Below are 12,779 nucleotides of genomic sequence, written 5' to 3'. Positions count from 1 at the left end.
AGTGTGGCTCCCCTGCACAAAGCCAGGGACCTTCCCTAGGAGACATGAGGTCAGTGGTCATTTAGGCTTTTCCCGACAGGGCTACAGAAGAGTCACTGCTTCCAGGGAGTCCCAGCAGTGGCACATTACACTGTCATCTCTTACAGTATGAAGTTCTACTAACCCCAGCTATTTTTCAGAGGCCACATCTACAATTTTAGCAAAGGGCAGTTGCGGGAGGCTCTTGGGACCACACAGTCTTCTCTATGCTCAGAAGTCTGCAAGTACAGCCACAGTGTCCTTCATGACCTAAGTGTCTGAGGGGGCTCAGGAACATTCATACACTGCTTGGAGCACTCACAGGTTGGCCTCAGGAGTGGGTAATGATGCTAGGTGAGCTGAAGGTAGGAACCACTGGCATTTCTTCATTTGGTTACAGTAAAGACTTAGGCAATTAAAGAAAAAAAACTTCTCACAGCATGCTTAGAATAAACAGTCATTCTTTATCATAGAAAGTCACACCTTACATATAAATAATTTGAATGTTTCGCTCTTTCATGGAAAGTAACAGAGAAAAACCTTCAAGGTTGATACATGGGAGCTGGTATTAGAAATCACAGAGGATCAACCCCAAATCCTGCATCCAAACACACAGATATCTGGATCCAGTGTTGACCTGTACACCACTTCCCTCCCCTGCACTGGAAGGAACTGAATCAGGACCCTCCTTGGAGGACCACCCCCATCATCAACCTCCGGTTACGGATCCCAACCTTGCAACCTTGACCTCATCACTGAAATCCAGTCCTTTATATTTGCAGTAGTAAGAAAACCCAGTTTGCAGCTGCAAAAAGAGCTGTTGCCTTCTCCAAAGTGCATTATCTGTAGATTTTTGGAGGTGACCGAAATAACTAAGCCTACCCAAGCTGGATCCCCTGCAGCTATTTCTATTTCTTGGCTGACAAGCTGGCCAAAGCAGCAAAGCTAAGTATTGCACAGTCGAGCAACATTTGACTAAAACTGAGACCATTTATGTGGAACAACAGTGTGGGAACAGAAAAGAAGCTAGTGGAGCAGCAATGAGAAAATTGAGCTTTGATCAAGGAGACAGCAGCATTTGACTCTATCTGAGCTGGCAGGGAGATCCCATCCCAAAGCAAAATAAAATATGTCATTCTTTCCAGCAGATGAAATTCTCCCCAGTAGTTTGTTCCTCCCAGGATCATTTTATGTGATCTCATCGTCTTTCAAGTCTTTCCCCTGAGGAAGCTGAACGTTTAATATAGACTACAGCGTTAGTATCCGGTATTAAATCAGTCCAGCTACTCTGAAATGAGGCGAGTGGGCGTCCTGGAAAGGAAATAAAAATTGCAAGTTTAGTAGAGGAGAGAGGTTCATCTTGACCCATGCTATTTATTGCAAAAGGCACAGGAACACACTGCTTGCTGAATGGAGGGTCACTCTGCCCTGCCATGGGTGTATTTTACACTCCCAGTAAATTCCAGATGCTCAGAGTGTGCACAAGGAATGCATCATCCAACCCCAGAGGTTTTACATCTTGCTTTGCTTTACCAAGCAGCCCTAGGACAGAACAGCACGTTCCCACAGCTCTCATTAATTCAGCTGGCAAACTTAGGCACTTGGCATTTCAGCCACACAGTTCTGGTATCTTTGGCTGCAAAGATGAGCCATGAAACTGCAAGGAAGAAAAAAGTCAGGAAGGGAACTGCTGAAGACCTCAGGCATGGTGCAGGACGTCAGGGATCAGCACCCTAGCAAGGCACTGCAGAAAGGGTCCCTGTCCCATGTGCTTCTCCTGCATCCTCACCGTGGTTTCAAGCAGGATTTCTTCCAGGCAGGCACTACACACAGCACTAACAGCTGCCCTGTGAGGAAGCCAGATGTGCTGTGTTAGGCACAAGTCACACCATCCGCTGCTGGTGTGAAACTTGGTGGCTCAAAGAGATTTATGTTGCATCCGTGCAAGCACTCTTATGAAACTAGTTTGCCACATGCCAATTGCACACAAGTCCTCAGAAAAGCTGCATTTTTGATAGTTTAGAGCATTTTTTAAATGTCACGTGAACTGACAAAACATGATTCTTCAGCACCATTGTAAGTGAAAACACTCATCTACCTGATTTAGTGTTTTACTTCAAGAAACAATTTAGCCCACGCTTGAAGTGTCAGCTAAATGAGATAATTTTAAATAATTCTGAAGACATGCTAACTGTAAGAGGCTATAATCAGAGCTAATTACAGGGACATTCTGGAAATCCCTTGGCTTGGGGCTTTAGTTTTGATAAAGGTGATAACAACTTGTAAGCTATGATTCTTTTAATTATAACAATAGCAACCACCTTATTTTACATGGCTTCTTTCATCTCTAAAATCCCCACAGTTCTGCAAACTATACATACCACAGGGATTGTTTAGCCTAACACCAAAGTGAAGCCATCTCTGCAAGAAATGAGTGAGTGCTTAACAATACCTGGCAGTCCTGAGCAAAATTTGTAGAGGAAAAAAGGTGCAGAGGGAGAACATAATTACTCTTGTGTCTCCTTACAAACACTCAGGGGATTTCTGGATGCCCACAGTGGCAGCCATCTGAGCTTGAGAATAAGGAAGGCAGCTTTTACATGTGCCTGCAGGCTCAAGACACTATGGAGGAAGGCAGCAGCACCCTGTCACATTGCCCAAGCTCACCTGTCCACGTCCTGTGCTGGGTGACAATGAAGCTTTGACAGTGCAGCTGGGAGTTGCAAATGGCAGCGGCTTCCTCGGCGCTGTGAATGGACAGCAGGCAGCCCAGGTGGCTGTAGGAGGGCCAGCACTTGTGGCCTTCTCCTTCCACCGTCCGGAAACCCTTCAGGGAGATGTAGTCTGGGGACAGAAAGAGGGTGGCTAGGGAAACACTCCAGGTGCGCTTCCAGGGACTGGTGACACTGCACAATTAATCAGTGAAACTCTTACAAGAATTGCAATGCTGACAGACTCAACTGGCCTGCCAAGGTTGAGCTGCAAAGTTAGTAGAAAACTCAAATCTTGATCTTTGGTTCTGCAGCGGAGCACAGGACAGTAAATCCCCCACAGATGTAGGAGAGGAGTCAGAGGTCTCAAGGGTGAAGGGAAAGGGGTGCAGCACAGGGGTGGGTAAGAGGAGGAGGCTGCTGTGCAAAGCCAGAGGCACTCCATGTTTTCCCTGGAGAAACCAACCTCAAAATAGCCTCTCCTACACCCCAGCCTCAACAGCAGAAGCTCATCACAGACCCAGCACCAAGCCACATGGGGCACAGACTGGCCCACCCATCATGGTGCCACCCACAGAAACAGGAGATTGAGGAACCCCACTGGGGGAAAGGGAGGCCAGATCCTGCTCCTGACAAGGAGACCTGACAAAAGACCTGACAAGCCTGAGCAGGTGTTGTTCAGGCTATTGTTCACTGACTGCTAAGAGCCTCTCCCCACCTTCCCACACCTCTAGAATGGTGATCATTTTGGCACAGTGTGAAGCCAATAGACAGGTGTTGTTGGAAAATACCAGTAATTCCTGTTAAAGCTGCTGGTCCTTCCATGCAAATGACCAGATATCTTTGTTCATAACAGTGCAAATTACAGTTCTTTCACATGTAAAGAGATTTCCTTCTGCAAGCCACCATCACCCACCACCTCATGTGAATGCTCAGGAAAATGCAAGCCACAGAAACCACGGGACTTTTGAAACTTCCTTCTGGTCAGCCTCATCTCTACCACTGAACGGGTTATTTTCAGGAGAATTCACCTCATAAAGCCACACTTATCCATACTTAGAGGGCACCAAAGCTCCAGGTACCCTGCCACACTCCTCTTGGTGCTGCCACCTACCCACTCTATGTTTCCATAATAACCTGTGCTCAGCAGACAGAAGTCACACAGCCAAATGGGAAGTTTGAATATCAGCCCAGAAAATGAACCTGTTGGCCCAAAGAATAAGGATATTCCAAGACAGAAGCCACTTAGTTTGCTATCTCAAATACACTCTCTTGAAACACTGATGTTCATTATGAGAAGAGATTTTAGAAGCAGTGAAAACACATGCCCATGCAGATTGTCTGCACTGCTTTTACTTTGCAAAGCAGTACATCCATGCATAGCTCCCATGGAAAAAACAACAAAAGCCTGCTCAAGCAAAGACACTTTTGGTGCTTTTTCTAGTGACTATAAAATGCTTAAATATAGGAGAGATTAGAATTTGATCAGTTACCAAGTGCCTCACTCCCTCAGTAGTTACTTTACTTAGAGCATTCAAAATCAACTACCTTTTAAAAGAAGAGGTCTTTTCTGAAGATAGAGCCCAGACTTGTACAGATGTAAAACCTTTTCAAAAGCTCTCAGAGTTTCATTTATTCCATATCGTAAATCACCTACATGTAAGGAAAAAGATGACATGTAAGGAAAAAGATGACATTTAAGGAAAAAGATGACAAAGATAAGCAATTCCATGAAATACCATTTGGAGACTTCTAATAAAGAAGTTTATGAGTATTAGCTGATACCTGTTGCATTCAGAATATCACTCAAAAGGGGCCGCAAAGCTGGTGGTGCAGAGTGTGGCAAAAGATAGGTGAAAAAATACCTGCAAAAAATCCCACAGGCTGATTAGAATACAGTGCCTTCATTTCCCTGGTGATTAAGTTATGTACATTTTTCCGTGACTTGATCCATGTGCAACTAGTAAGTCTGCTTTGGTTACAAAGTTATGTTTGAGCACATCTTGGTGCCTCAGATGGTTCCTGTGAGTTGGGCTGAAAGCCTGGATCTTGCTGCATGAAATCTACCTTGCAAAGCTTCATGCAATAAAGCTTCCCCTTGTTCCCCTGGGCCATTTTTGTATACTAAGCAATGTATTTCCCACCAAGGAAAAAAAAAAAAAAAAACCTGTATAAAAGAAGACTCATACAAGATCTTTCTCTTGCCCTGAAAAGGTTTGACCTTCTTATTGCCCCTGAAAAGTCAGGATGATTCATTTCCTGACCATTCCACAGAATTCCTGTCCTAGGGAAGAAGTGCACAAGAGACAAGTACAACTGCAAGGCTGCAATAATCTATGCAGGGTTTTACCCTTTAGCACTGAATCCTGGAAATCCAAGCTCCCTTACTAAGTCCATCTATGTAAACATCCAGCTGCCAAGGCTTCCTTCCAGGATGTGACCTGCATCAGTGGTGCAGGAATAGTCCCTGCATTTTCAGCTGATGGCCCACGTGAAGTGCTGCAGCAGCCTCAGCCCCTTGCCTGTTACCTGTTCCATTGCTGTCCCATAGGAGCCCACAGGGAGATCTGGAGATGAAGGGAAGCACTGGCCAGCCTGCTCCCAACAACGGGACTCAGAGCTGGTGGGGTTTTGCAGGTAGCCTGCACTGCCACTGCTTTCAGAAAGCACAGCCCATGGATATCAAGCACCAGGGCTTGTTTGGCAAACAGCAAATTTACAGGTGCGAGCTCTGGGGCAAGTTTTTAGAGGGCATTGGGAAAAGCGAGCAGCAGAAGATGCCTTCATTCTCACCAGACAACACCTACAATATTTTCCTGCCTTATAAGGAAAAAAACTTGCTTCAAAGTGATCCTTAACTACCCTTTGACAGAGGGAATCACCACATGGAAGAAGAACAAGGTGCTAGAGGCAGGGCACCCAACCACCCAGCCACCCACCCCAAATCTTCCCCCATGTAGCTGGACATACCGATACGCATTGAACAGATTCTTCTTTTCATTTATTCCTTCACATTTCCCAACCACTGAGCATTTGAGAGGGAAACTTTTGGTAGGGAAGTCGAGTGTGCAGTCATTATCTTCCTTGCAGGACAGCTCCTCAGTGCTGGCATCATCCATGTCTGTCACTTTTAGGTTTCCATCCACCATAACAAACTGCCTTGGCTGGAAATCCAAGAGGGCTATTGAACCCAGAGGGGAATGTGCCAAGTAAAACAGCAGTTTCACAAGACTCAGGCAAATCTGAGAAAGAGCAGATGAATATGCATGGAAAAAAACAGATGAAAAACAGCTATTAAATTGGAAGTAGAACAAAGGGGAGGGCATTCAATTAAATTAAAAGAGAAAAAAGGCATACAGAACTTAAAAGGTAATTATATGTATGCTACAAAATTTATTATCAACATTGCCACAGGATTTGACTGGTAAGTAGTTTAGCAACATTTTTTAAAAATGTGTGTACACAAAAAGAGACATTTGCAGTTAGAAGAGCTAGAGAAGAAAGCTGTGAGGAAAACAATAGCAGCCTTCATGTTTCAGGAGCTATATTGATTTGCTAGCTGAAATCAGAAGGGTTTTTCCCAGTCTGGCATAAAATTAATAGATTCCCCTCCCTTCCCCCATGCTGCTCAATACAGACTGAGGCTCCATGGTCATTAATACCAGATTCATGCCTTGCTGCATCCCTCAATAGTATGAATTTGGGCATACAGTCATGCTTCTGAAGAATTAGTCAAGGCTTGCAATGTATTTATTGCCAGCTTTTTTGCTTTTATGACAACTTTTTGGCAGCAGGGAAAGGCTGGACAATACCTGACCCAGCAGAAAGCTTGGTAAATTATTTTTCAACAAACTAGAGCTCGAGGAGTGCATTTATACTGCACCAGCACTTTGCTCAAGCGGCTTTTGGCAGCAGTTTTCATTCAGTATCAGGAGCCCTGGCATCAAAGTGTATCCTCAGCTAGGTGTGCCAGGCAGCCCCACGTCACCCCTCGCCACTGCCGATAGCGATCTGTGCAGGAGAGAGTTTTTTCCCTTGGAACAACTCACACAACCCCTGGTATCTGATGTGGCTCATCACAAGGGAATCCCGTAAGTTTAGACACCCTAATTAGGAAACAGGACTAGACAGTGCCAGTTTAAATTCTGAGTTAGTGTCTTCTAACACTAGAAGTCAAGAGACTGTTAAAATCTCCAACGCCACCATACCAAACTTGACCACCAGCTAACCCAGCATCATGGGTTTCTTACAGAAGACTTTGGCACACTTAAGAAGATGAGGTGCTAGGAAACCTATGTAGAAGCTAGCATGGAATTGAAGAAAGTAAAACTCCCCAGGCCAAGAGAAATGACTGGAAGCTCTGATGCTATTTTGACCTGTTTAGTGAAGCAATCATAAGAATCCCAGCTTTGCATCTCACAGCTGAGCAAATGGTTGCCACACTCCCCCTCTGGCTCAGATGGCAAGGCTCCCCTTCAACATCTAGGACCACATGCAGACAGAAATTTTATTTTTGGAGTTTTGTTGTGCTTTTATTTTGCCCAAAGCATTTCTTGCTGACACTAAGATACCCTTGCTTTTTCACATGATGCTTTATTTTTTCCTCCTGGCACCCAAACAACTAGTATTGAACCCCAACTGAGTTCCTTGAGGCAAACTGTAAAACAAGCTATAACTGAAGTAAGTGCCATGTCACAAGTCATTTATACTCCTGGGGAGCATACGGGTCCCTGTTCAGGATGCCTAGGAGATGAGGCAGATCTCACTAGAAGGGCTGCAATTGTAGCACCTACAGTAGGAGGAAAGCAATTTAGTAGAGATTTTACTACAGTAATTCCTAAAGGGCCAAAATCAGAAACACCACACAAACACATGGTGAGGGTCAGTTTGCTCAGCTTGTTACCTAGAACAGATAACAGACAGCAAACTACAGACTCGGAGCATGCTGATGTGGCTTTCCCAAGTCAGAATCGGGTTGTCGAGGGGCATCCTGACCAAAGGGCTTCTGCACATATACACACACACACACGTGTGTGTCTATGTGTGTGTACAGGCAATACAGAGGCAAAACGAACGTTATCGTGTAATCGAAGGTATTAACCACAGCCCCAGCACCGAGTACGCTTTTTTGTCTATTTCCTCCCAGATGAAGTTCTTTTAACACCCGCTCTATGGAGAAAGAAACTAACCGTGAGACACCAAGCTAGGGCTGTGTTAATGTATTTTTAAAGGAATGAAAATGAAACGATTTACAGACAATTTGCGGGATCAAACAGAGTGTCAGCAGGAGAAACCCGTTTGTCCCAGCGGTCACCACCGGCTCTTCGCCGCTTTGCCCAGTTTGTGGTCTAAAAGCTACTGAAAAAACTCCTTTGCTTTGTTTTCTTACTTTAAATCTTTCCTCCCAGGGGGTCTGCAGGAGCTGAATCATCTCCAGCGGGGATCCCAGCTCCAGCATGGCTGTGACCCGTAGCTCGGCATCTCCGCTGTTGTCATAGCATTGGCCGTGCAGCTGCGGAAGAGCAGAAGCCACGGTCGGGTCGATGTCGCTTCCAACGCCAGCAGCTCTCGGCCACCTCGGGCGGACCGGCTCAGCCCCGGCAACAACTCCCGCGCCCCGCCGTGCCGCGGCAGCGCCCCCGCAGCCCCCGCCCCGGCGCGCCCGCCGTACCTTGACGATGCCGGGGTGCTGCAGGCGCCGCAGCAGCGTCACCTCCTTGAGCAGCTTGTAGGCGGCCAGGCGGCGGCAGCCGGCCGGCGCCCCGTACCGCTGCACGCACCGCCGCACCTCCCGGCCCGCCCCGTGCACCGACTTGAGCGCCACGCTGCCTCCGCCCGCCAGCGCCGCCCGCGCCACCACCTTGGTGAAGCCCCAGCCCAGCACGCTGATGGCCGTCGCCCGGCTCAGGTCGCCGCAGCCCAGCCCCGCCGCGCCCGCCGCCTCCCCGCCGCCCGCCGCCGCCTCCAGCCGCCGCAGGTCGCGCCGCCTCTGCCGCAGCTCCTCCCGCAAGCCCGGCGGCAGCAGCAGCGGCGGCGAGAAGCCCGGCGGCGGCGAGAAGCCCGGCTGCGCCTCACCGCCGCGGCCGGGCGGCAGCACCGGGAGCGCCGGCAGCGCCAGCAGCGCCAGGGCCGGCAGCGCCAGCAGCGCGGCCGCGCTCAGCCCGGCCCCGCGCCGCGCCCGCCCCGCCGCCATGGAGAGCGGGCTGCGCCGCCGCTCCGCCGCTCCGCCGCCCGCTCCGCCGCGCCGCGGAGCCCAGCGCCGCCGAGGGGGCGTGTCGGGCCCCCGGCGCCCCCACCCCGCCGGCCCGGCCCGGCCCGGCCCCGCGGGCGCACGGGGCAGCGGCGGCACGGACCGCCCAGGGAGGGGCGGCGGCGGGGAGCCTTGGTGGCTCTGGAGGAGGTCGTGGGCCGGGTGGGAACCGGAGCTGCCGGGTGCGAGCGGCGCATCCCCGCAGACACCGGCCACGCTCCAGGGACGGCCGTTTATAGCGGAACGCGCGGGTTCCACGGCGTGAATTTCGGCAGCGCTGCTATAGAGTACCGCAGATTACAGCCGAGGGATGTACGACGGGTTAGTGTCAGTGAGAACTGGGATATCACGTTTCCCTGCCGCTTAAAACTCCCAGGGTAGGTTTCTAAGAAGAGCAAACACTGACAGTTTCTCTTACTAGAAGGATAAACCCTACTAGTTGAATCAGCAATACACTGCCTAAGCTCAGAATTGGAATTCTTCTAGGCGAAAAAAAAAAATCAAACCAAAGCCGTCCTCCAGCAAAGCCAGCCAATGAAGGCAGAAAGTACATTTATCGCTTGTTTGTGAGGCGATGAGATCGATCGGTGTGGTGACACAGCTCAGGGTTGCCTTCTGTGACACACGTGTGCGGGACGGGGAAGAGTTTCCGACGCGGGTGCAAGAAGCAGAACAGGTCCCTGCCGCGACTCTGTCACTGGTTTTAGACACGCGTCTGCACCGGGCTCTGCTGTGCAGAAAGTCAGGTTAGCTCAGGGCAAAGGCAGATGCAGTTTGTTTGCTTCTAATTTAGGCAATACGCAGTTAACTCTCCTCACTGAGCAGCCTGAAACACTAGCCAAATGGGTGGATTCACTTTATTTATGTTTATGTTACCGGCTTAGCAATTAAAATAATGGTCTGCCTCTCCACCTGGTCTGCTTCGTATTCTGCCCTAATGTTTTCAGTGGCATAACTAGCCACAAGACCCTCCCCAGAAAGGGAGCAGGTGATGCATGGCACAGCTGGGGCTGGAGGATGCTGCTGCCCTGATCCTAATGACACGGCCCTGCTGAGAGCCTGCAGCTTCTGACACACAGTGGGTGAGATTGCACAGGGTGTGCCCTGGCTGTGATCATGCAGTGGGACCCCTCAGTCCTGCAGTGCTGCACTGCCCTTGGGCACATCTGCTCCATCTTTCCCCTCCATGCACAGCAGTGCCAGTACTCTCCTGACTCACTCATAGCACTCTGCGTGCACTGCTCAGGCCACGGCCGTAAGTCACCCCTGCAAAGGAACCTTTGTGAAACATCCCTAAGAAATTCAACTTTAATGTCATGGCCAGTGGGATGGAGATTTTCAGAGATTACAGCAAGTCAGGTATCATGGCTGGTCATCCCCAAGGCTATTTTAATAAAAATAATATATATAAATTATAATTTTTAAATACCTTCCTTCCCAAAAGCCTGGAGAAAGTTTCCCTTTCACTTCTTGTTGGTTTAATACCACTGGAGCAGCCAATGAGACAGAGTGAAGTGCCTCAGCAGAGCACAGCTGTTCAATAAGAGCACAGGAGAAATGAACTCTGAACTCAGGTCATTTCCAGATGGCAGAGTTTGGGGAGGAAAAGCAAAATAAATGTTTGCCTACATGTAAAATAATCAAGTGGAAAATCTCAGGCCTCCTGTGCTTACCCATGCACAGACAGGTTAAAAGCTGATCCCAGAACAGCTCTTTCAGTAGCTGAATTTCCTTTGTTGCTTTTTAACCTTAATAGCTCTTTAATTACTGTTCTTATTTTCAAATCAAGTATACATCTGTGTCATATTAATGAATATTCATTGTCACTGGAGAGGTATTAAATACATTTTTACCTGTGTTTCCAAGGGAATAGATGCCAGCTGTGTGTACTATTATCTAATTTCAGCCTGTCCTCAGCACTGTAATAGTATCAAGGCCTATTAGAGAAGGCTCGCAGATATGTAAAAAATAACAAAGAATGCTTATTTACTTGCTTTACAGTAGCACTTAGGGATTTCTGCCAAGACCTGGCTCTGCTGTGCAAGGCTTTCTGCAGACGATGGCACAAGAGGTGGCCTTGTTTGACACAGCTGACACCTGAAATGGGAAACACAGCGAGGTGCTGCAGCAGGGATGTAGCAGTGGAGTATGTGGTCATTTGAGTGTCTTTTAGTTCCTTGGAGGGTTCTGCCTGGCTTTATTGCCTTTGATAGCATGTGAGCACTGTGTGGAGCAGATGGGTATGTGCTACAGATATCTGCTTTGTGATTGTATGGGCTCAGCAGCAGAGGCTGCTTAAATCCAGGGAAGGCCTCCTGTTGCAACTCTCATCATTCAACCCCTCCAAGTGCAAATCCCCATATGGTTAACCTGTGTGCTCCCCTAGGCCCACCAGTATCTTACACTTCCTTATCTACATCCATTCCTTTATAGGCTATAGATGGAGCAGAAGGCTGTCCACTGTTCAGAAAGTATCAGACTGTGCTATAATTTCAGTAAGTGTGATTGAATACCATGCTTCTTAGCTTCTTCTGGCTTCCTAGAAGGGCTGGAATGAGATACCTCTCATGAAAAATTGTCCTGGCATTAATGCTAGCTGGGGTCCTTTCTCAAAATGTATGAGTCTGTACATGAAGTGTAGGTGAAAAATTTGGAGTCTCGTGTTCTCCAGACTAATTGGGGTGAGAAAGCATCCTGTTTTCCCATGCCAACACTGAAAGTGTTTGCCTTCTGAAAGACAGACACCTCTGGGTACAATTTCTCTATCTAGTTCCCTCCTATCCCAAGAGATCCAGGCAGCAGCATTTCCCTATTTCTTGTCTACGACACTGAAGGATAGGATCAAGCTCTTGGGTTAGCATAAAAAACCTGGGGAGAAATCCTGGGGGGAAAATTTTCACTCTGAGCACGTACATGAAAGTCCTGGGCATCAGTCCAGAAGAGGGAGGCCAGGAGTTTATAGGTCTGGGAGAGGGATCAAAGAAACCTGAGCAGCCACTCCACAACAAGGAGGAAGACTTAGACAGCTCTAATAAAGACTCTTGGGAATACATGTCATCATTGTTGCCCTTGCCGTTGAGGGCAGCAGTTACCTTGACTCCTGCCAGCTGAGCTTCTGGCTGTCTCCAGACAGTTCCTGTCCAGCTGCAAGTGTGCACATCTGCAGCAGGCTGAGAGCCAGAGGAGCTGCTGTAGGGCAGGCACTTACCTGCAGAGTGCAGGGGCAGGAGCCATCCTGAGCAGCCTGGCTTTGCACATCCACCTCAACTGAGAACCCTTCTTGCATCCAGCCTCCAGGCATACAACACTGGCCTGTGTGTGGCCATGCCCAGGTGGCACCCAGGAAAAAATCACCCCACCAGCCATTTCCAGATTTCCCTTTGTATTGCCTAAGAGCCAGGAAAAGGATAAGAAGAAAGTCAGATGCAGGTATGATACCTTGCTACAAGAAAGTGAACTAGGGAGACAGACTTTGCTCTGCTTTCTTGCCTTACCAGCCAGGAACCCTAGCCAAGGTCTTGGGGCAATAAGGATTGCCCTAGAACTGAAATAGTTTCTCTTCACCAGCAGGAAAAAAAACTGTCTGTTTCTGTGGTGTCCAAGACAGCTGCAGCTCCCAGGTGTTTTTACAGCCCATGGCAGGCACAGCTGTCTCCCTAGGCACTTCTGGTCTGAGGTTTCTCAACAGGGTTTAACAAAGCTGATGCCAGCACCCAGCTGGCATATAGGGCACTAGGAAGCAGCTTTCCTGAACCTGCTCAGTTTGGGAGTTTTTTGGTTTGGTTGGTTTTTTTTGTTTT

The 12,779-nt window shown here is 48.5% G+C and overlaps 1 protein-coding gene across 1 annotated transcript; it reads right to left on the bottom strand.

Moving 5' to 3' along the window:
* Positions 1 to 459: 459 nt before the first annotated feature.
* LOC110481185 (extracellular tyrosine-protein kinase PKDCC) lies at positions 460 to 8,922 on the bottom strand. Its single transcript, XM_031504861.3, has 7 exons — positions 8,401 to 8,922; positions 8,119 to 8,241; positions 5,700 to 5,971; positions 4,515 to 4,594; positions 4,278 to 4,382; positions 2,686 to 2,862; positions 460 to 1,329 (listed from the first exon to the last, which is right to left on the bottom strand). The coding sequence occupies exons 1-7, from the start codon at positions 8,920 to 8,922 to the stop codon at positions 1,217 to 1,219; spliced, it is 1,392 nt and encodes a 463-aa protein (XP_031360721.3). The 3' UTR covers positions 460 to 1,216.
* Between the last annotated feature and the right edge of the window lie 3,857 nt (positions 8,923 to 12,779).

Source organism: Lonchura striata, chromosome 5, assembly GCF_050655825.1.
Source record: "Lonchura striata isolate lonStrDom1 chromosome 5, ASM5065582v1, whole genome shotgun sequence".
In the NCBI taxonomy this organism is placed as follows: Eukaryota; Metazoa; Chordata; class Aves; order Passeriformes; family Estrildidae; genus Lonchura; species Lonchura striata.
The sequence above is the reverse complement of the archived record's forward strand: the minus strand, read 5'-3'. Positions and strand labels throughout refer to the sequence as shown.

Excerpts from the sequence above, each read along its gene's own strand:
- LOC110481185 (XM_031504861.3), bottom strand. The coding sequence starts at position 8,922 with ATGGCGGCGGGGCGGGCGCGGCGCGGGGCCGGGCTGAGCGCGGCCGCG. Across the intron at positions 8,242-8,400 it reads AGCACCCCGGCATCGTCAAG|CTGCACGGCCAATGCTATGA; the intron begins GTACGGCGGGCG and ends GCTCTTCCGCAG. Across the intron at positions 2,863-4,277 it reads AAGACCTCTTCTTTTAAAAG|ACTACATCTCCCTGAAGGGT; the intron begins GTAGTTGATTTT and ends TTCTGTCCCCAG.